We start from the raw sequence: 23,956 nt of genomic DNA, 5'->3' as shown, positions 1-23,956 counted from the left end.
CAAATGGGTTTGGACAGCTGCTCCGTTAGCGCTGGGCCAACAGCGAGCAGAAACATGCACACATGACAACAAGAGCCACTACTGGGGCATCGATAGCTGCGGACGGCCATCAGAGCAGGGTAAACAGAGGTAAACAGGGAGGCTGCGCCCCCCGCAGGCCGAGGGCGGTACTGAGGGACGCTCTGATGCACTAACACAGGAATAAAAGCAGGAATAAAAGCAGGAATACACGCAGGGCTGCTTTGGTGCTGAGAGGAACAGCTCTGCTGAGAACACCTGGGTTTTATTTACTTTGAGGTATTTTATGAATTATTTCATCTCTTAACGATGATTTCACGTTTATTTCATCATAGTGTTTTAATCTTCCTCTTCTAAGGCAGAAATCAACATTTCACTTTTGAATTTTAGTTAAATCTAGGATGAAGGACTGTTGGTATGTTGCCCTACAGATCCAGAACCGTCCCTGCAGAGAATGTTCAGCCCGGCCCGGTATGAAGCTGCAGCTCAGACCCGTTTCCAGCAGAACCATCAGTCAGAGCTCAGACAGCTCACACAAAGCTGGACTTTTTACCCGACTCTGTTCTCATTTTGGTATTTTTTATTGTTTGCGGAGGAAGAGTCTGCATGAACGACTCGTTCTCGGAGGGAGCGGGAATCTAACCGGCGACAAAGACAGACGGGCGGCGCTCAGACACCTACCAACGAGCCGAAGCCGACGGTCCAGAAGTGCTCGTTACGGACCTCCAGAACCCCGTCCAGAGTCGACACCTGATTGGACACAAACAGAACGAACGAACCAGTCAGCAGGAATCAAAGTGCCTCTCTGAGTTTAATAAACGTCCTGCTGGGTTAGGTCTGACTGAAAAAATGTTGACTAATTTCTCTGGGATGATAATACCAATAGTAATAATATTAATAATACTTTTAATAATAATATTACTACTAATAATACTTCTACTACTACTACTACTACTACTACTACTACTACTACTAATAATAATAATAGAAGTAATAATACTTCTAATAATATTACCACTACCAACAATAATACTACTACTAATACTACTACCACTACTACTAATAACAATACAAATATATTAATACTACTATTACTACTACTACTACTAATAATAATAATAATAGATTTATAAAGCGCTTTCAAACTAAATCCTGAAGAGCAGGTGATAAAAACTATGGTTAAAACATTAATTTAGAAACAGGTAAAACATTTAAAACAAGAAGGAAGCAGCCCAGCGATGAGGTCTGAGCTCACCTGGACCCCAGCAGTGATGGAACTGATCCAAACACACATGATGACAGACAGCTTTAAATAATTCTTATTAATAATTCATCAATCATAAAATGATTTCTGTTCACTTTGGGAGTTTCTGTGTGATTTAACGTCAGGACGGTCCAGACCAGCAGCTCTGCTCTTCAGGCCCAACTTCTCTCCTTTGGTCCCGTTGACCCAGAGTCTGGATCAGTTCTGGAGAGAAGAACTGCTCCAGGGTCATGACCTTTAACCTCTGACACACCTGGACAACGCTGACAGCTGCTGGTTTCACCTGATGAGCAACACCTGGAGGAACCTCCTGCCTCCCTTAGTCAGCAGAAGCAGAGCTTAAAACCAAGATGGCTGCCTGGGGGGGGGGGGGGGGGGGGGGCGCGCCTCACCTCTCTGAGGAGTTTGTCCAGCTGGCCGATGACGTGTGAGGGCGTGGTCTGTGCAGAGAGACAGGGAGGACAGTAATGAGAGACGGGCTGCTGCTGCAGAGACACCGGACCTCAGAGGACGTCCTCCTGACCTGCAGCAGAACTTTGCCGCTGTAAACGCTCATCGGGTACATGGTGCCGAAGGTCATGAGGGCGATGGCCACCGCCGACGCCGTGTCCACCGCCGCGTAGTTACTGCACGCAGAGGAGGAGGAGGAGGAGGAAGAGGAGGAGGTTAGGCAGCGCGGCGACAGACCTGAGGCTCTCCTGCTGGAGGAGCAGAGGTGCATGATGGGAAGGCTTACTTGATCTCTATCAGCATGTAGGTGACGCAGAGGGACAGCGCTCCGGCCATGTTGATCAGGACAAACGGGTTCATGCGCGGCAGCAGGACGCTGCTGAGGCCCGGAACGATACCACACAGGCTGGAGACAGAACACAGCAACCGGGTCAGAACCGGGTCAGAACCAGGTCAGAACAAGGTCAGAGCCGGGTCAGAACCAGGATCAGAACCAGGTTAGAACCAGGTTAGAACCGGGTTAGATCCAGGTCAGAACCAGGTTAGAACCGGGGTCAGAACCAGGTTAATTAGGACAAACGGGTTCATGCGCGGCAGCAGGACGCTGCTGAGGCCCGGAACAATACCACACAGACTGGAGACAGAACACAGCAACCGGGTCAGAACCAGGATCAGAACCGGGTTAGAACCAGGATCAGAACCAGGTCAGAACCAGGTCAGAACCGGGTTAGATCCAGGATCACAACCAAGTTAGAACCAGGTTAGAACCGGGTCAAACCTCCAGCAGCTGGAAGCTGAAGAACCATCATTGCTGCTGGGAAGGTCCGTTCACCACAGATCAGAACCGGTCCGGTCAGGAATCAGGGCTTGGACCGGTCCAGAAACATTAGGAGGTTCAGGAACCCGTAGATGTCGGGTTTGAAGCAGAGCAACAATGTTCTCCGGAGGACGGGTCTTCATCAGGCTGAAGGGTTTGAACTGCAGCAACTTTCATATGTTCATTAATCCAGAACTTTACAGTTTCCAGAACTTCTGGGTCGACAGTTCTAGAGTTTAGCTGATTTTATTTCCCTGATATTATTTAGATTTCGCAGCCTTGATAAAACGACCACACCGGTGTACTCCCACCAGTCGGCCATTTTTAATCAGCCTTCAGATAACAGGTACGGTGTGGAGGCAGATTTATCGTCTTTCCCACCAGAACTGCTGATTTACCCCTAAAGGAGAGACGGGTGAAGCTTTGGTTCCTGGGGAAACTCAGGCAGCTGTTCTGACTGAGGCTCAGTGACCGAAAATCACATCATTTTTTAAAATAGTTTTTACTTTTATAGGTTTCAGAAACAATTAAATGTTTTGCTACTAAAACCAGAGCAGAACCGTCAGATCAGGTTGGACATGATGATGGAGGAGAAAACCCAGAACAGAGAAGGAAACAGATGTTTTAAACAATGAGAAAGGCATTAATATTAATGATTGTTATTGTTTATAACGATGAATAGAGATAAAATCCAGGCTCTGGGAACAGATACAGCTATAAATATCGACCGTGTCGTCCCTCATCTCAGAAAACTTCTACGTTATATAGATTTATAACACAGGGAAACATTCCCTAACGAGCCAATTAACTCCAGGCACCACCATGGAGAAGACTGCTGACTGGACCCAGGTACCAAAGACCCACCAGGTCCAAAGTTCTGCTTTCAGATGAGAGTAAATTCTGCATTTCATCTGGAAATCAAGGTCCGGAGTCTGGAGGGTCCAGAATCTCCACAGCCAGTGACAGTTTGGGGCGCCGCGTTATCTGCTGGTTCTGGTCCACTGGGTTCTCTGAAGTCCACAGTCACTGGAGACATCTACCAGGACCTTCTAGAGCTCCTCATGCTTCCCTCTTTACTGGAGATGCTGGTTTTATTCTCCAGCTGACTTGGTACCGACCCACACTGACAAAGGTACCTGGAGCTGGTCCAGTTACCACGGTGGTCCTGCCTGCTTGGCCAGCAAACTGAACCCCTTTAAAGAATCTATGAAGGTTTGTCCAGAGGAAGATGAGAGACACCAGAACCAACAATCTGGATGACCAGAACCTCTCAGCAGAACCACAGGGGGAAACAGCCACGCGGCGACAAACGGCAGAATAAAACTTTCTAATCTCTGAACAGGAGCCAGACGGGTCCAGCAGAACCCTGGAGACGTGGGTTTCAGAGAGAATCTGTCGGTTCTGGATAATTAAAAACGTTTCCAGGTCAGAACCAGGTCAGAACCAGGTCAGAACCAGGGTGATCCATAGCAGAACCACTCAGTGTTTCAGGCTGATGTGATTCAGGCTGGTGAAGAAGAAGAAAGGGTCTGCTTCCCACCACCTGTGGGGCTGGTAACGGCTTGGGACTTGGCTGAAGGGCACTCGGGCAGGAATCTGTCCTAATGCGATGTGACACGTGCAGACGAGGCGTGGGAGGGCGTCCCCGCGCGTCCCGGCCCGTTTTAGAAGCGCCGGCCGCTGATGTGGACGTCGTGGCCGATTTAATCTGACAGACGTTTGCTCAGTGGGAGGAGGTCAAACCGTTCAACTCATCCATTGCTCCTCGGTCATCAGATCCAGATGTTTTCACCGCTGACAGCAACACTGAACCTGCTTTCCCATGAACATGGAGTCAGATATCAGCAGATGGGAGCAACAAAGCACGATAGAGCAGGAGGGATGATCTGGGTTAGTCTGTCCCTGCAGGAAGGAGGTCTGCTTGGTGGAGCCAGAACCTACAGAAGCTAACAGAGCTACCAGAGCTAACAGGGCTAACAAAGCTACCAGAGCTAACAGGGCTAACAAAGCTAACAGAGCTAACAGGGCTAACAAAGCTACCAGAGCTAACAGGGCTAACAAAGCTAACAGAGCTACCAGAGCTAACAAAGCTAACTAGAGGTAACAGAGCTAACAAAGCTAACAGAGCTAACAGGGCTAACAAAGCTAGCAGAGCTAACAAAGCTACCAAAGCTACCAGAGCTAACAAAGCTATCAGAGCTAACAGGGATAACAAAGGTAACAAAGCTACCAGAGCTACCAGAGCGAACAAAGCTAACAGAGCTTTAATCCAAAAACCACTTGCAGCGTAAAAAGCTTTTCACCAAACTGGGGAAATTGTTTAGAAGTTTCCTGTTTCCATGAACCGTTTCTAACGTGCTAAATTAAAATGTGCGTAAAAATGATGGAAACACGGCTAGCAGCTGCACTTCCTCCCTGTTTCTGCAGGGCGGATCTGTCTTTGTTACATTTATTATACGTCTAATCAACTTCACGCCAAACGTTAAAATATGTTAAGATAAAACTGTCTTTGCTGTACTCATGTTAGAGTTAGAAACATTCTCACTGGTAATAACTGAGCCCACATAACTTCCTCTGCGGCTCCAGGAGGTTCTGCCGGCGCTGCAGCAGGTCAGTGAATCCACCCAGACGTGCAAAACCGCTCCTTTAGTCCAGGAGGACAAAACCCAACAACAGAAAGAAGCAAACGGCCTGAAAAATCACCAAACAGAGCCGTCCCAGAGTGGCGCTGGGTACCCGGTGGTCCAGGAACAGACAAACGGGTCGATGAGAGTCACGCCGGGCCGAGTGTCAGCCTGAACTGCTGACGTGTCAGAAGCGAACGCTGCGGGCCGTCTTCCTTCCAAGGTGTCGAGGGTTGAAGCGCAGCTTCAACACATCAGACGGTGTTTAGCATCCACGTCAACACATCATTAATGCGGACCGCCGCTTTGGGCCGGGCCTGAAAGCAAACCTGAAACTCCAGTTCTTCCTATAATCCAGTCCTGCTGAGCGCTGATGGTTCTGGGAGTCACTTCTGGACTCTGAAAGCCAGCAGAACCGGGCCAGAAAGCAGGACTCCAGTCATGAGGTCACTAAAGCAGGGAACTGATCACAGATGTCCTGTTTTTCATTTTTATCAGACTTCAGAAAAGATAAACTGAGCAAAAACAGAAGCAGTTTTCAAACAATGTTGTTTATTTGGGTATAATCCACTAAATCCACTGTGGAAGATTAGCGGCACCGACTGCAGCCGGTCCATCTCAGACAATGTAAACAAGAACTTTAATCTATGTTGTGCCTCTGTTCAGAAAGTGAAACTCAGATTCTCCATTAGACCTTTAATCAGGATGATTCTGGCTTGGAATGAAAACACAGGGGTCAAGGGTAACTGAGGGGCGGGGCCATGAGCCGCTGAGGGGCGGGGCCAGGTGTTGGATGAGTGGAGGGTTTGGTGTGGTCAGGATGAGGGAAAGCAGCGGCTAGCTAAATTTGACTGAATCATGGAACGCGTTCAGAGCGACGCTGGTAGTTTCTTTAAGAATCGGTTCAGAAATTGAAAATAAATCAGATTTTAGTTTTTTATCCAGTAATTACATCTGGGCTACTTTACTACTGAAATGTTAAATCTTGCCCCACTGGTCTGTGACTTAAAAATTTATAAAAGATAAGAAAAAAATAAATAAATAAATATGTTTTTTAATGTTTCCTGCATTTGAGTCTGAAATGTCATTTATGGCTCTCTGCGCTTCTTTGTGCTTTACTTTGAAATGAAATAAGCAGCTCAGCGCTTTCTGTGACGCTGTGGGTGGAAGTTTAATCATAATCTGATTTATCTTTGATGAATTGTGATTCATTTTAGGTAAAAGCAGCGATGACCCCCCAGGTGGGGGTGAAGCTGAGCGTTAGAGGCGAGGATGCAGGCAGGAAGTGGATGAACCCGCCCATCCCTGCGAGCCGTTAATCTCTGCTGATGCATCGATATAATTTGACATAAAACCATGTGTGTGTTTGTGTTTCGGCTCGGGATTAAAACTAAGGCAAACATAATCCAGCCCAGTGTTTCCCCAGCAACTAATCAAAGCGTCAGAACCGATATTCTTCCATCAGCGTTGACACGCTAACGATGGATAACGGGAATTTAAGAGGATTCTGATCGGTTTATGGCGAGACGCGTCGTCTGCAGCGGCGCAGGAGCAGATCTTCATTACCCATAAGCTCCTTTAGGCTGCCGAGTTAACGGGGTTCTGCTCCGACAGGTGCAAACAACGCAGGTGCGACGCAAACAGATTCACCGTGCCGCCAAAGGATCGGACCGCATGGTTCTGCTCGGCCACCAGCGTCTAGACATGAAGCCAAACCTGCAGGAGCTGCACACCTTCCAGGTGCACCAGGAGGCCAGAGGGTTTAATGTTTGGACATATTTAAGGCGGAGCAGAAACGTGCAGAAAATGAGTCAATTAGTGATAAAATAGAAGATGAAGAGACATTTACTGCTTAAAACTGTGATCTGAACCCATCAGAACCTTGACCCACGAGGCCCGGTCCGGTTTTTATTGAGAACTTCTCGATGTCAGTAATTCTATATCTTCCCCTGTTGTACGTTTTAGGATCCGGTTTAAAGTTCTCTAACTTTTAGTCTGGTAATGGTCCCCCCCCCCCCCCCTCAGGCCTCCTCTGTCACAGTTCAACACTGTTTGCACATCCAGAGGTTGACTCTGTCTTGTTATTAATTCTAATTACTAACAGTGTTTAACTACATTTAAGGTACAAAGTTGGTAGTTATTGTGAACACGTTTAACTTTGACTGACTTCCTTTAATGCGCCTTATAATCCAGAGCGCCCATCTCTGTTTTATTGTCTATTTTAATTTCACTGTTATTTTCTGCTGTGTGCCCAGAACTTCATTATTATAAAGTGCTTTATAAATAAAGGCGGTACGGGAAGTAATTTCATATTTTAGTAAAAGTTTCAGTCTCAGAGAAATATTTACCCTATAATTCACGCTCAGCAGTAACCGTGAGGTCATGGTGCTTCTTTCCCTCTCAGGAAACATTTGCTTTTTAAAATTCGCTCTCTGTCCTCCCCAGCAGCAACGTGCACGCCCACACGTGCACGCCCACATGTGCACGCCCACACGTGCACGCGCGGAGCAGAGGCATATCAGGCTGCTGGCTGGTGAGGCCAACAGAGCAGCAGGCTTTATGTAACCCAGTTGGCCCCCAGACTCGGTTCAGGTTGAACGGGGACATCTCTGCAGCGCACACACACACACACACACACACACACACACACTAACACAACACACACACACACACACACACACACAATAACACACACACACACACACACACACATTAAACACACACAGTGGAAACTAGGCTGGGACGTCCTGTTCACTTCTGCCCCCGCAGCCAATCACGGCTCAGCTCTGTTGCACAACTCTGCAGGCTGTGGCCTGGAGTGACCCGGACCCGGAGAGCTGCTGCCTCATCGCTCACCTTCAGAGCCCGGACCGGGCTTTGGGTCAGAACTACATCAAAGAGGACCCACTGGACTATAGGTCAGTGGGACAGTCCAGATGTATGGAACCGCTGAATATCTGGGTCTGATGAACCCTGGGAGAGAGGGAGGAGGAGGAGGAGGAGGAAGAGGAGGAGGAAAAAGAGGTGGAGGAGGAGGAAGAGGAGGAAAAAGAGGAGGAGGAGGAGGAGGAAGAGGAGGTCTTACCTTCGACTGAGGTCCGCCACGTGTTCCTGGAGCCAGCTGCTGGTGGCCGCTGGAAGGAGAAAGATTCAGATCAACGGGATCCAGCTGAGCTCTGACTTTGTAACAGAACCAGAACCGCCTGAAGCCCAGAACGTCTAGACGGACCGGACACATTATAGCTATTCGCTCTCTGCTCAGTCCCAGAGGTTCTGATCCATTTCCTCTGGGCTATTGCTGCTTTTTCACTGCTTCACCCGGCTAAGACAGGGCGGCCCATTTATAGACATTAAAACAATTAAACAATAATAATAATAATAATAATAATAACTAGAAAAGGCTGTTCCTGCGAAACAGCAGTGAGAATGCTAATCTGCAGAATGATTGAGCAGAAGATGCAGAAAACATTGAAATCAGATTTGAAGAATTTGAAAAAGTTTGAAGAATTGAAAGAAATAGAAGAATTTGAAGGATTTTGAAGTTTGAAAAATTTGAAGAAATTTGAAGAATTTGAAAAATTTGAAGAATTTGAAACATTTGAAGAAATTTGGAGAATTTGAAAAAGTTTGAAGGAATTTGAAAATTTTGAAGAATTTGACAAACTTGAAGAATTTAAAAAATTTAGAAGAAATTTAGAGAATTTGAACAAATTTGAAGGAATTTGAAAAATTTGAAAAATTTTAAAAAATTGAAGAATTTGAAGATTAAGAACAACTAAAAAAATTCTGAAGAAATTTAGCAAGGCGCCTGCCTCGTGGTACCGTCAAAAATACTAACAGGGAGTAACACTGCGAATTTCAGCTTCCTACGGTCTTCACAGCACCCACAGTGCCCTTCGAAAGGTGCCATGTTAAGTCAATGGACCTCCTAGAAGCCTCTGGCTAAAAGGGTTGTCATGGAGACTCCCTCACAGCTGTAGCCCTCTATTTGTCTGTAAAGGCAGAACAACCCCGGCTAAGCAGAAGTTGGTAGGACCTTTCTAAAGCTACTTCTGGTTAGCAACATGCTAACCGTTAGCCGCTAGCATGGTTGTGTTCAGTATCACCGGGTGATTGTACTCTGTCAGTTTGGTCCAAATCCTGTACTGGGAAGTGCCTCAAAAAGGGGTGCCAATACTTAATGTCACCAAACGTGACCAAAGTTCATGGGTCAGATTGGCCTCCTTTAGCAACGCAGCCTCACCACATCTGGGCCAAGAACTCAACATTCGACCAAAATGGTCAGTAGCGCCATTTCCCACATGTGGGGGGTGCTGTATTGGCCAATTGGGTTGTGTCTGGGCATCATGCCAGGTCCTATTGGAAGCAAAGGCCCAATAGGAAAGCATGTGACATCCAAAATGGGACAGAAAACTGACACATGGCTGAAAGTCACTTGAAAATTTTAAAATGTTAAGAGGAAGTGACTGTGCGAATTTCAGGCTCCTACATTAATCACAGCCACTGCAGTGGATGTTAAAAGTTGCTATTCTATCCGAATGGAGCGCGTCCCTCTGGCCCTCAGAGTTCCGTCGTCATGGAAACTCACTGACACAGCTGCAGCGGCCAGTCTCCCGAAGTGCAGAGACTTTGTCAGACTCTGCCTCATTGAAATAGAATGGAGAACTTTGCCTCAAACATCGCTCCATATCTCCTGTTCTGTAAATGGTAGAGACATAATTTTTTCAGCGTTTAGTTCCTAACGGATAGGAGAACAAGAAAAACTATTGGTTTTTGCTAGAAATATTTTAATTTAGGCGTAAAAAATTATGATATAAAGAGGATTTTTATGAAATTTGAGAAATCCTCTACAAACGGTCCCGAACAAATCACTGTAGCTGAAAAAGTATAAGAGATATCAAAATAATTCTTTCACTCTGAGTATCAGCAGGCTTTTGAGGACTATGGAGTTCATTTTTAGGTTTGTACAAAAATCGGTGTAGGCACAGCGACGATGTAAAAAGTGGATGATGTGGAAGAATGAAGCTCCAAAGCGTTTTTAGGATTTTTCACATTCGCTACTCCCGAACAAATTGTTCCTGCGGAAAAACCGTAACAGTTATCCACAAAATTCCTTTTTTATGAGTGCCAGAAGGGTCGGGACATTCATGTGTGAAAGTCTCATGCCTCTACATGAAACGGTTTAGGAGTAGCGACGATGTAGAAAAGTGCCTCATTTGGGGAGATTGAAGTCTGATCCTGTTTTAGCATTTTCCCAAAACGCTACTCCCGAACAAATTGTTCCTGCGGCAAAACCGTAACATTTATCGACAAAATGTCTCTTTTGTGAGCGCCAGAAGGGTCTGGACATGAATGAGTGAAAGTCTCATGCCTGTACATGAAACGGTTTAGGAGTAGTGACGATGTAAATACATGTGATGTTTTGGATTTCCAGGTGTCATTTTTGAAAACCGCTCCATAGGAAATGAATGGGGAAGGTTTCGGGTTAGTGTCGCTCTGAGGTGATTTGCGAAAAATCTATAAATCCCACACCAATGATGGTTACATTTTCCGAATCCAGACAAAAATTCCTACGTTTTGATGTATAATTTATGTGGATAGGTTGAAAATTGAGCGAGTGAGAAGAAGTTGTTCGGAGAAGAAGAATTTGTTGAATTTCTAGAGTGCGCACTCTAACAGAGGCTCCTTGACAACCATAGCAACGCATGTTATTTGCTGAATTTCTTGAAAAGCCAAAATTATTTTAAGGAGGTACTATATGAAAATGGTAAAAGATATGAAAAAGCTGAACTATACCATAATAGCTGAAAGATATCACTACATTTTAAAAGTTGAATGGCGTTTCTAGCTGAAAGTAGGCTGAAGCAGTAAGCTGTCAAAAAGCTGAAATATTTGAAGAATTTGAAGGATTCTCCATTCATTTGAATGAGAGCAAAAAAGTTACAAAAAGTTGAATATTTTAAATATTATAAAGGTTATAATTACCAAAAGTCTTAGCAGTAATGTCCTGAAGGAGCTGAACGTTTTGATACCAGAATGGTTGAAATCGGTTGAAAAATGCAGAACTAGTAGGAAGTCGAAAAACGTACAGAATAATAATAATAATAACTAGAAAAGGCTGTTCCTGCGAAACAGCAGTGAGAATGCTAATCTGCAGAATGATTGAGCAGAAGATGCAGAAAACATTGAAATCAGATTTGAAGAATTTGAAAAAGTTTGAAGAATTGAAAGAAATAGAAGAATTTGAAGGATTTTGAAGTTTGAAAAATTTGAAATTTGAAGAATTTGAAAAATTTGAAGAAATTTGGAGAATTTGAAAAAGTTTGAAGGAATTTGAAAAATTTGAAGAAATTTGAAATATTTAAAAATTTTCAAAAAATTTGAAGGAATTTGAAAAATTTGAAGAATTTGACAAACTTGAAGAATTTAAAAAATTTAGAAGAAATTTAGAGAATTTGAACAAATTTGAAGGAATTTGAAAAATTTTAAAAATTTTAAAAAAATTGAAGAATTTGAAGATTAAGAACAACTAAAAAAATTCTGAAGAAATTTAGCAAGGCGCCTGCCTCGTGGTACCGTCAAAAATACTAACGGGGAGTAACACTGCGAATTTCAGCTTCCTACGGTCTTCACAGCACCCACAGTGCCCTTCGAAAGGTGCCATGTTAAGTCAATGGACCTCCTAGAAGCCTCTGGCTAAAAGGGTTGTCATGGAGACTCCCTCACAGCTGTAGCCCTCTATTTGTCTGTAAAGGCAGAACAACCCCGGCTAAGCAGAAGTTGGTAGGACCTTTCTAAAGCTACTTCTGGTTAGCAACATGCTAACCATTAGCCGCTAGCATGGTTGTGTTCAGTATCACCGGGTGATTGTACTCTGTCAGTTTGGTCCAAATCCTGTACTGGGAAGTGCCTCAAAAAGGGTTGCCAATACTTAATGTCACCAAACGTGACCAAAGTTCATGGGACAGATTGGCCTCCTTTAGAAACTCAGCCTCACCACATCTGGGCCCAGAACTCAACATTTGACCAAAATGGTCAGTAGCGCCATTTCCCACATGTGGCTGGTGCTGTATTGGCCAATTGGGTCGTGTCTGGGCATCATGCCAGGTCCTGTTGGAAGCAAAGGCCCAATAGAAAAGCATGTGAAATCCAAAATGGGTCAGAAAAGTGACATATCGCTGAAAGTCACTTGAAAATTTTAAAATGTCAAGAGGAAGTGACTGTGCGAATTTCAGATTGCTACATTAATCATAGCCGCTGCAGCGGGCGTCGAAAGTTGCCATTGTATCTCAATGGAGATTCTCCCTCTGGCCCTCAGAGTTCCGTTGTCATGGAAACTCACTGACACAGCTGCAGCGGCCAGTCTACCGAAGTGCAGAGACTTTGTCAGACTCTGCCTCATTGAAATAGAATGGAATACTTTGCCTCAAACAATGCTCCACATCTCCTGTTCCGTAAATGATAGAGACATAATTTTTTCAGCGTTTAGTTCCTAACGGATAGGAGAACAAGAAAAACTATCGGTTTTTGCTAGAAATATTTTAATTTAGGTGTAAAAAATTATGATTTAAAGAGGATTTTTATGAAATTTGAGAAATCCTCTACAAACGGTCCCGAACAAATCGCTGTAGCTGAAAAAGTATAAGAGATATCAAAATAATTCTTTCACTGTGAGTATCAGCAGGCTCTTGAGGACTATGGAGCTCATTTTTATGTTTGTACAAAAATCGGTGTAGGCACAGCGACGATGTAAAAAAGTGGATGATGTGGAAGATTGAAGTTCCGAAGCGTTTTAAGGATTTTGCACATTCGCTACTCCCGAACAAATTGTTCCTGTGGCAAAACCGTAACAGCTATAAACAAAATTCTTTTTTTATGAGTGCCAGAAGGGTCGGGACATTCATGTGTGAAAGTCTCATGCCTGTACATAAAACGGTTTAGGAGTAGCGACGATGTAGAAAAGTGCCTCATTTGGGGAGATTGAAGTCTGATCCTGTTTTAGCATTTTCCCAAAACGCTACTCCCGAACAAATTGTTCCTGCGGCAAACCTGTAACATTTATCGACACAATTCCTTCTTTGTGAGCGCCAGAAGGGTCTGGACATGAAAGTGTGAAAGTCTCATGCCTGTACATAAAACGGTTTAGGAGTAGCGACGATGTAAAAACATGTGTTGCTTGGGAATGTCAGGTGTGATTTTTCACCACACCTCCATAGAAAATCAATGGAGAGCTTTCCAGCTTTGTGGTGCTCCGGGGTGATTTGCGAAAAATCTATAAATCCCACACCAATGATGGTTACATTTCCAGAATCCAGACAGAAATTCCTACGTTTTGATGTATAATTTATGTGGATACATTGAAAATTGAGCGAGTGAGAAGAAGTTGTTCGGAGAAGAAGAATTTGTTGAATTTCTAGAGTGCGCACTCTACCAACTGCCACTTGAAGACCATAGCAACGCATGTTATTTGCTGAATTTCTTAAAAAGCCAAAATTATTTTAAGGAGGTACTATATGAAAATGGTAAAAGATATGAAAAAGCTGAAATATACCATAATAGCCAAAAGATATCACTACATTTTAAAAGTTGAATGGCGTTTCTAGCTGAAAGTAGGCTGAAGCAGTAAGCTGTCAAAAAGCTGAAATATTTGAAGAATTTGAAGGATTCTCCATTCATTTGAATGAGAGCAAAAAAGTCACAAAAAGTTAAATATTTTAAATATTATAAAAGTTATAATTACCAAAAGTCTTAGCAGTAATGTCCTGAAGGAGCTGAACGTTTTGATACCAGAATGGTTCAAATCGGTTGAAAAATGCAGAACTAGTTAGAAGTCAGAAAACGTACGGAATAATAATAATAACTACAAAAGGCTGTTCCTGCGAAACAGCAGTGAGAATGCTAATCTGCAGAATGATTGAGCAGAACATGCAGAAAACATTGAAAACAGATTTGAAGAATTTGAAAAAATGTAAAAATTTGAAGGGATTTGAAGAATTTGAAAAAGTTTGAAGAATTGAAAGAAATAGAATTTGAAGGAATTTGAAGAGTTTGAAGAAATTTGAAGAATTTGAAAAATTTGAAGAAATATGGAGAATTTGAAAAAATTTGAAGGAATTTGAAAAATTTGAAGAATTTGAAGAAATTTGAAATATTTGAAAATTTTCAAAAAATTTGAAGGAATTTGAAAAATTTGACAAATTTGAAGAATTTAAAAATTTTGAAGAAATTTGGAGAATTTGAACAAATTTGAAGGAATTTGAAAAATTTGAAGAATTTGACAAACTTGAAGAATTTAAAAAATTTAGAAGAAATTTAGAGAATTTGAACAAATTTGAAGGAATTTGAAAAATTTGAAAAATTTTAAAAAAATTGAAGAATTTGAAGATTAAGAACAACTAAAAAAATTCTGAAGAAATTTAGCAAGGCGCCTGCCTCGTGGTACCGTCAAAAATACTAACGGGGAGTAACACTGCGAATTTCAGCTTCCTACGTTCTTCACAGCACCCACAGTGCCCTTCGAAAGGTGCCATGTTAAGTCAATGGACCTCCTAGAAGCCTCTGGCTAAAAGGGTTGTCATGGAGACTCCCTCACAGCTGTAGCCCTCTATTTGTCTGTAAAGGCAGAACAACCCCAGCTAAGCAGAAGTTGGTAGGACCTTTCTAAAGCTACTTCTGGTTAGCAACATGCTAACCGTTAGCCGCTAGCATGGTTGTGTTCAGTATCACCGGGTGATTGTACTCTGTCAGTTTGGTCCAAATCCTGTACTGGGAAGTGCCTCAAAAAGGGGTGCCAATACTTAATGTCACCAAACGTGACCAAAGTTCATGGGTCAGATTGGCCTCCTTTAGCAACTCAGCCTCACCACATCTGGGCCAAGAACTCAACATTTGACCAAAATGGTCAGTAGCGCCATTTCCCACATGTGGGGGGTGCTGTATTGGCCAATTGGGTCGTGTCTGGGCATCATGCCAGGTCCTGTTGGAAGCAAAGGCCCAATAGGAAAGCATGTGACATCCAAAATGGGACAGAAAACTGACACATGGCTGAAAGTCACTTGAAAATTTTAAAATGTTAAGAGGAAGTGACTGTGCGAATTTCAGGCTCCTACATTAATCACAGCCACTGCAGTGGATGTTGAAAGTTGCTATTCTATCCGAATGGAGCGTGTCCCTCTGGCCCTCAGAGTTCCGTCGTCATGGAAACTCACTGACACAGCTGCAGCGGCCAGTCTCCCGAAGTGCAGAGACTTTGTCAGACTCTGCCTCATTGAAATAGAATGGAGAACTTTGCCTCAAACAACGCTCCATATCTCCTGTTCTGTAAATGGTAGAGACATAATTTTTTCAGCGTTTAGTTCGTAACGGATAGGAGAACAAGAAAAACTATCGGTTTTTGCTAGAAATATTTTAATTTAGGCGTAAAAAATTATGATATAAAGAGGATTTTTATGAAATTTGAGAAATCCTCTACAAACGGTCCCGAACAAATCGCTGTAGCTGAAAAAGTATAAGAGATATCAAAATAATTCTTTCACTCTGAGTATCAGCAGGCTTTTGAGGACTATGGAGTTCATTTTTAGGTTTGTACAAAAATCGGTGTAGGCACAGCGACGATGTAAAAAGTGGATGATGTGGAAGAATGAAGCTCCAAAGCGTTTTAAGGATTTTGCACATTCGCTACTCCCGAACAAATTGTTCCTGCGGAAAAACCGTAACAGTTATCCACAAAATTCCTTTTTTATGAGTGCCAGAAGGGTCGGGACATTCATGTGTGAAAGTCTCATGCCTGTACATAAAACGGTTTAGGAGTAGCGACGATGTAGAAAAGTGCCTCATTTGGGGAGATTGAAGTCTGATCCTGTTTTAGCATTTTCCCAAAACGCTACTCCCGAACAAATTGTTCCTGTGGCAAAACCGTAACATTTATCGACAAAATTTCTCTTTTGTGAGCGCCAGAAGGGTCGGGACATGAATGTGTGAAAGTCTCATGCCTGTACATGAAACGGTTTAGGAGTAGCGACGATGCGAAAACATGTGATGTTTTGGATTTCCAGGTGTCATTTTTGAAAACCGCTCCATAGGAAATGAATGGGGAAGGTTTCGGGTTAGTGTCGCTCTGAGGTGATTTGCGAAAAATCTATAAATCCCACACCAATGATGGTTACATTTTCCGAATCCAGACAAAAATTCCTACGTTCTGATGTATAATTTATGTGGATAGGTTGAAAATTGAGCGAGTGAGAAGAAGTTGTTCGGAGAAGAAGAATTTGTTGAATTTCTAGAGTGCGCACTCTAACAGAGGCTCCTTGACAACCATAGCAACGCATGTTATTTGCTGAATTTCTTGAAAAGCCAAAATTATTTTAAGGAGGTACTATATGAAAATGGTAAAAGATATAAAAAAGCTGAACTATACCATAATAGCTGAAAGATATCACTACATTTTAAAAGTTGAATGGCGTTTCTAGCTGAAAGTAGGCTGAAGCAGTAAGCTGTCAAATAGCTGAAATATTTGAAGAATTTGAAGGATTCTCCATTCATTTGAATGAGAGCAAAAAAGTTACAAAAAGTTGAATATTTTAAATATTATAAAGGTTATAATTACCAAAAGTCTTAGCAGTAATGTCCTGAAGGAGCTGAACGTTTTGATACCAGAATGGTTGAAATCGGTTGAAAAATGCAGAACTAGTAGGAAGTCGAAAAACGTACGGAATAATAATAATAATAAAAATAAAGAAAAACAGGAAAACAATAAGTGAGAATGCTGTATAGCATTCTCACTTGATAAAAATAAAGAAAAACAGGAAAACAATAAGTGAGAATGCTGTATAGCATTCTCACTTGATAATAATAATAATTAGAGTCTCCAGTCTTCCAGGAACAGAACCCATCAAAGTCCTGGTTCTGGACCCTCTACTGAACTGAAGCTTGGTTCTAGACTAACTGGGTTCTGCTCATCAGGGGCTCATGGCAACAGAACCACACACTGAGCTATATAATACACTGGAGTGCTGATTTGCTGAAAAACTGAAGTCACTGGCCGCCATCTTGCTCCTCCCTACTCTCACAGAATCCCACAGGATTTGGTTGCAACAACAAGCAGTTTTCTGGCTGTGTGAAAACGTTTCACAGGTAATTCTACAGTCAGTGGATGTACTAACACTATCAACTACTAGGAAATTAGGTGCTGAAATATTTTACATGTTATTCATATAAATACACACATGTTTTGGTTGATTGCAGATTTCCACACAGTGATGCTGAAGGGATGAAACAATGGGTGCAGTGTGTGCACATTCTCAACTAGAACCGCAACTCTGTATATCATTACATCATTGAAGATATTTTTGGTCATTTGTTTACTGTTACTTTCTGTGATTTTTCTAGTGTAGAAACTGAAGCTCTGTGGAGCTTAAATTGGTTCATTAATTTAGCTCTATTGTAAATCTATGTCAGATTTAAAGGCTTATGCACAAACAGCATAAAAGTATATGGCATTTGACATTTTTAAAGTCTTCAGCCCCCCTGAACATGAGAAAATCCTCGTTATTCGATGCTGTAGCGCCCGTACTGCCTAGTTACTGGAGGGAAATAGGGAGTACCAATATGGCGGCTGGTGGCTTCATGGTGACGTGTATTATATACGGCCAATCAGTAATCCAGTGAATAACTAGAGATCAGTGGAGCCACATGGTCAGCAGAAAGGCAGAGGGACCTTGAAGAACCTTCCTCTCCACAGCGCCACCTGCAGGCCCACTGGACCAAAAGCTGGTTCTGGTGAGACTAAAGGCGGTCCGACCCGTCCACAGTAGCTCAGGTCCCCACAGCAGCTGCCTCTGAGACGATCAGAGAGCAGAGACCAGAACCAGGACCAGAACCAGAACCAGACCGGTCCTTTTGGTGCTACACGTCTGTTATCGGCTGACGAAAATGTTTTTTGACAAACTGCTTCAACAAAGGTCCACTTCAGACAGAACTCTGGCTCCTCCCTTTGGTTCTGAGCCTTTTAACTGAGCCGTTGACTGGTGACAGTTAAGCAGCGAGGAAACCCGGTTCTGCTGCCTGGACTCAGGAACCGGGCCCGGGTCCAGCTGGTAAATGGAGGCGTTAACGAGCAGAACCAGCCAGCGGCGCCTCGTCAACACCTGGAAACTAAATCAGGACTTTGTCTTTAACAAATAACACGAGTAAAACCCTTCAGTGGAAACTGTAACTGTTCCCTTTTATTCGGGTTCTGGTGCCGGTTCTGGAGCCGACGCTCCGGGTCGTCCTGAAGAACGGCGGATCTCTGCAGCTGCAGATGAGGACGAGTTTCTGCTTCACTGCTGCATGAAATATTAAGGCGCAGCTGATTCCTCTCACAGCTGCCTCCACCGGGTTCAGAGATCCCCCCCCTGGCCCCCATCCCCCACTAGCCCCCCCCCGGTCCCCCCGCTCCGGTTCAGATTCTGGTTATTTTTGGATCCGCTCCTGAAAAAGAAGCGAGCGGCTTCCTCCTCGCGATGGCGACTAAAAATATCCTGTTTAAATAAAGATAAGTGACCTCGCTCGGCTGCGCCGGCCGACCTTAATGTCCGCCGACACGGCGGGGGCCCGCGGGCTCCCAGCCGAGGTCGGGGGGCCTCACTCTGCCCTGCCCCCACCGAGCGCTAAAGCGTGTTTGTGTTGTGCCAGCAGGCCGAGTCGGTCTAAACAAACATTTTAATGGAGTCACTTATTTATGATCCGCGCTGCAGCGTGTCGCCGTTGACGGAGCGCCGTTGCGTAACACCGCCAGCCTCGGTGGTGGGGGGGGGGGGGGGGGGGGGGGGTGAAAAATGTCAGATGTTAAGTGATGTTGAGACTGCTCCAAACACAACAACCAACAGCTGAAACACACACACAGCGAGCTCACGCTTCAGTGGAGGAACTGTGAGTCAGCCGCAGAGAAGAGGAGGAAAACCACTGGAGGGAGGAGGAAGAGGAGGACAGAAAGACAGAGGAGATAAAGGAGGGAGGGATGGAGAGAAAAACAAGAGGATGAGAGGAGAAAAGATAAAACGGAGAGAGAGAGAGAGGAGGGAGGGAGGAAGGAGATTTACAGGCATGAGGAGGCAGAACTACGGAGGGACGGAAATATTGAAACAAGGTCAGGAGAAAAATAAAAGAGGACGAAGGAGAAAGGAGGGAAGACTGGAGGGAGGGTGGAGGTGAGGAGGAGGAGAAGAAACCAGACTGAAGAAAAGGGATGAAAAGATGGTAGGAGGAGAGAAAAGAGAGGAGAGAAAGAGGAGAGGCTGCAGAGGCCCGAGTCACTGGTTGCTATGGTGATTCCCACCTTTTCCTGGATAGCGACGGGGCGGGAATCCCCCCAGCAACCCTCCCTTCATCAGGCCTTGGACAGAGAAGAGGAGGAGGAGGAGGAGAGGGTTTAGGCCTCCAGCTAGACGCAGTTTACACCAGGAGGAGGTTCTACAGACCTCCAGGTGGTTCTCAAACCTCCAGGTGGTTCTCAGACCTCCAGGTGGTTCTCAGACCTCCAGGTGGTTCTCAGACCTCCAGGTGGTTCTCAGACCTCCAGGTGGTTCTCAGACCTCCAGGAGGTTCTCAGACCTCCAGGTGGTTCTCAGACCTCCAGATGGTTCTCAGACATCCAGGAGGTTCTCAGACATCCAGGAGGTTCTCAGACCTCCAGGAGGTTCTCAAACCTCCAGGTGGTTCTCAGACCTCCAGGTGGTTCTCAGACCTCCAGGAGGTTCTCAGACCTCCAGGTGGTTCTCAGACCTCCAGGTGGTTCTCAGACCTCCAGGTGGTTCTCAGACATCCAGGAGGTTCTCAGACATCCAGGTGGTTCTCAGACCTCCAGGTGGTTCTCAGACCTCCAGGTGGTTCTCAGACCTCCAGGTGGTTCTCAGACATCCAGGAGGTTCTCAGACCTCCAGGAGGTTCTCAGACCTCCAGGTGGTTCTCAAACCTCCAGGTGGTTCTCAGACCTCCAGGAGGTTCTCAGACCTCCAGGTGGTTCTCAGACCTCCAGATGGTTCTCAGACATCCAGGAGGTTCTCAGACATCCAGGAGGTTCTCAGACCTCCAGGAGGTTCTCAAACCTCCAGGTGGTTCTCAAACCTCCAGGTGGTTCTCAGACCTCCAGGAGGTTCTCAAACCTCCAGGTGGTTCTCAGACCTCCAGGTGGTTCTCAGACCTCCAGGTGGTTCTCAGACCTCCAGGTGGTTCTCAGACCTCCAGGTGGTTCTCAGACCTCCAGGAGGTTCTCAGACCTCCAGGAGGTTCTCAAACCTCCAGGTGGTTCTCAAACCTCCAGGTGGTTCTCAGACCTCCAGGAGGTTCTCAAACCTCCAGGTGGTTCTCAGACCTCCAGGTGGTTCTCAGACCTCCAGGTGGTTCTCAGACCTCCAGGTGGTTCTCAGACCTCCAGGTGGTTCTCAGACCTCCAGGTGGTTCTCAGACCTCCAGGAGGTTCTCAGACCTCCAGGTGGTTCTCAGATCTCCAGGTGGTTCTCAGACCTGTATTGTCTAACGTAGAAACCCAACTTCAGTCCGTTTGGACTCAGAACCGGGTTCCTGCTGTGAATCAGCTGAGGAGGTCCAACACCGGCTGGGCTTCTCCCTCTGATTCCAGATGTTTGTTTACGGCCTTTGGGGAAATGGCTGTAAACAGCTGGTTGCTCCAAAACGACCCGATTACGACCCAAACATCCAAAGACTAAAAACAGCAGAAGAAGAAGAGCTTAACGAGATCACCGGCCGTTTATCTCCCAGAACCGCCACACGCCAACTTCCTCTGGCTCAACCGCTGTAATCCCCCAGAAATGTCTGCATCCGCCCAGCTGCTTTGTTACGCTACAGAACCCGACCCGGACCGAACCGACCCGGACCGAACCGACCCAGACCGAACCGACCCAGACCGCGGAGGAACCGACCCGGACCTGCCTGAAGTATTTACTGACAGGGAGCGAGCCAGCGTGCGGTTTGACGTCGATAATCCCCCGAAATATCCCAAAAGCTCCATTATTCTGGTCCCCAGAGAAGACAGAGATTACAGGACTCACGCATGGTTCTGTAAAGGCCCGGCCCAGACAGAGGACACCATCACGGTTCTGTAAAGGCCCGGCCCAAACGGGCCAGAGGAGGCGGTACCTTCAGAGACGTAGGTGAAGGGCTTGTTCCTGACGGACAGCAGCGTCAGCAGGTTGAAGAACAGAGCCACCAGCGTCCCGACCAGCAGACGACCCCTGAGGACAGAGAACAACACCAGGCACAACATTATGACCACCTGCCAGCTGGGCCCGTTCTGCTGCTGACAGTCAGAACCATCGGTTGGTCCTGTCAGAACCATGAACTCCTGACTGAACCGGGTCTAATCTAGGAGCAGAAAAACAAGCAGAACCTGATCTGACTGGTTTATGTCCTGTAAGCGGATGAAATCATTGCAGATTCTCCAATAACACAAAAACTCCAGCCCTGATCCAATTAGGACACTCAAACGAGACCGGCACCGGCAGATCCGATTAATCAGAACCGGGGCGTGGGTGTTGCTGTGCAGACACCTGCTCCTCTCCTGAGGAGCCCATCATGGTGTGGGGGGTAAATCTTGTCAGGCAGACAGGTTTACATCTCGCTGGCTTTAATGCCATTAATCCCGCTCATCCCTAATCAAGAAAAGCGCCGCTAAACATTTCAGGAGCTCCTGCACAGATCCTCGCCGTCAACGATGCTCACTACGACATTTTCTGCACCACCAACATCTGGCCCCACCCCACCGGGGACAGAGGTCCTCTGTGACAGGAGAGCAGACGTTCCTGCTGGACATTCAACTGCAGGGACTCAAACCTGATCCTGGATCAGTGCGTCTCTGTCTTTGCTCTGTCTTCTCTACCATAGAAAGTACTCCTGGGTCAATGTGAGCTTCTGTGCTTTCTGTGTCTCTGCTCTGTCTTCTCTACCATAGAAAGTACTCCTGGGTCAATGTGAGCTTCTGTGCTTTCTGTGTCTCTGCTCTGTCTTCCCTAACATAGAAAGTACTCATGGGTCAATGTGAGCTTCTGTGCTTTCTGTGTCTCTGCTCTGTCTTCTCTAACATAGAAAGTACTCCTGGGTCAATGTGAGCTTCTGTGCTTTCTGTGTCTCTGCTCTGTCTTCTCTACCATAGAAAGTACTCCTGGGTCAATGTGAGCTTCTGAGCTTTCTGTGTCTCTGCTCTGTCTTCTCTACCATAGAAAGTACTCCTGGGTCAATGTGAGCTTCTGAGCTTTCTGTGTCTCTGCTCTGTCTTCTCTAACATAGAAAGTACTCCTGGGTCAATGTGAGCTTCTGTGCTTTCTGTCTATAAACCTGCCCTCCCTGTGCTACATGCTGCCAGACGTTAGGACGTCCTGCGGCTCTGGGGTTGGTCCCACATCATGCAGGAACGTGTTGACTGAAATGTGTGAATGTTACACGTTTCCACCGTCCCCGCTGTGATTATAATTCAGCTTCAGTGAGTAGAAGCTGGGAAATGATCCCAGGTTACAGCAGCAGGACAACCTGGAGCTCCTCACACTTTAAACCACCAGAAAACATTAAATCTGCATAAAACGTTTAAAATCAGCTCCAGATGCGCCTTGCAGAGCAGGCAGTAGTGACTTTATGTCACTGGAAAAGTCGCCCTGACGCGCTGATTGTAGTTTTATGGGGCAGAACCGCGGTTCTGGTTGTGAAAACAGAGGAGAACCTCTCTCTCTTGCTAGTTTATCAACACAAACGTGGAAGATTCCAGGGACATAAGATGGAGAAGGAACTGTTCTGCAAGCAAAATCAACAAACTGCAACATTTCCTGATATTTTTATAATTATCTGCAGCTGTGAAAACTACTGGAGCCGTTTCCAAAGCCTAGAACACACTGAACACTGTAGAAGGCTGTAAAGCAGCTCCAGGTCTTCAGCTATGGTCCATCTCCACGGTCTGGGTGAAGATGGAGAAGATGGAGGAGCCTGACGCTCCTCTGAAGGCCTAACTGCTCAGGGTGACCCAGATGTGGAGCTGTTTCCCCACAGCTGGCAGACTGTGGGCTCAGGGAGCGGATCATGTCTGTTCACGGCCTGCTGCCTGTCTCTGGGGGGGGGGGGGGGGGGGGGGTACTCACGTGTGCACCTCCGGCTGCTCCATGAAGCGCTCCACACTAACAAAACAGAAACAAACACAGTGAGTGAACAGCAGCCGGGTGGGACCGCCGCTGATCCGATCTGTGAGGAGACATAAACGAGAGGAGACGAGGAGACAAGGAGATGAGAAGACGTGAAAGAGAGGAGACGAGGAGACAAGGAGACGAAGAGACGAGGAGACAAGGAGACGAGGAGAGAAAGAGACAAGGAGACAAAGAGACGAGGAGACAAGGAGACAAAGAGACGAGAAGACAAGGACACGAGGAGACGAGGAGATGAGAAGACGTGAAATGGAGAGGAGACGAGGAGAAAAGGAGATAAGGAGATGAGGAGATGAGGAGACGAGGAGACAGGCAGCAACGTCCACACACTCAGGAGCATAGGAGGAGGAGAACACAGGGCTGGACGGCTGGAAAAATTAGCATATTGATCCATATCGATAATTATCAACAAATTCAGAACATATATTTAAGTAACTGACAACTTTATGCTGTTGCTTAGCAACCTATTTTTAGATACAAACACACACACTGGATCAAATCCTTTATACAACCAACTTTTTACAGTTTTTAAAAAAGAAAAAAGAATGTGTGGTCTCTGAACTCTCTGAAGGGGGTGGAGCTTGGTTGCTGGGTCCGCGTT

At 45.4% G+C, this 23,956-nt stretch overlaps 1 protein-coding gene and 1 long non-coding RNA gene across 2 annotated transcripts in view; one reads left to right on the top strand and one right to left on the bottom strand.

The window, feature by feature from the left end:
* LOC105922658 (zinc transporter 6) overlaps window positions 1-23,956 on the bottom strand; it is a 75,526-nt gene that overhangs the window by 1,359 nt on the left and 50,211 nt on the right. Inside the window, exons 8-14 of the mRNA XM_036126315.1 lie at window positions 23,296-23,331; window positions 21,311-21,405; window positions 8,259-8,307; window positions 2,019-2,138; window positions 1,806-1,908; window positions 1,675-1,722; window positions 700-768 (exon numbers count right to left, since the gene is read on the bottom strand). Of these exons, the coding sequence (XP_035982208.1) occupies window positions 700-768; window positions 1,675-1,722; window positions 1,806-1,908; window positions 2,019-2,138; window positions 8,259-8,307; window positions 21,311-21,405; window positions 23,296-23,331 (520 nt within the window). The remainder of the gene's footprint in view (window positions 1-699; window positions 769-1,674; window positions 1,723-1,805; window positions 1,909-2,018; window positions 2,139-8,258; window positions 8,308-21,310; window positions 21,406-23,295; window positions 23,332-23,956) is intronic.
* LOC110367741 lies at window positions 733-6,578 on the top strand. The gene is made up of 2 exons (XR_002427691.2): window positions 733-815; window positions 6,391-6,578. It is a non-coding gene; the product is annotated as an uncharacterized LOC110367741 (long non-coding RNA).

This window comes from Fundulus heteroclitus, chromosome 22, assembly GCF_011125445.2.
Source record: "Fundulus heteroclitus isolate FHET01 chromosome 22, MU-UCD_Fhet_4.1, whole genome shotgun sequence".
NCBI classification, from domain to species: Eukaryota; Metazoa; Chordata; class Actinopteri; order Cyprinodontiformes; family Fundulidae; genus Fundulus; species Fundulus heteroclitus.
Note: the sequence above shows the minus strand (reverse complement) of the source record. Positions and strands in the feature narration are given on the sequence as shown.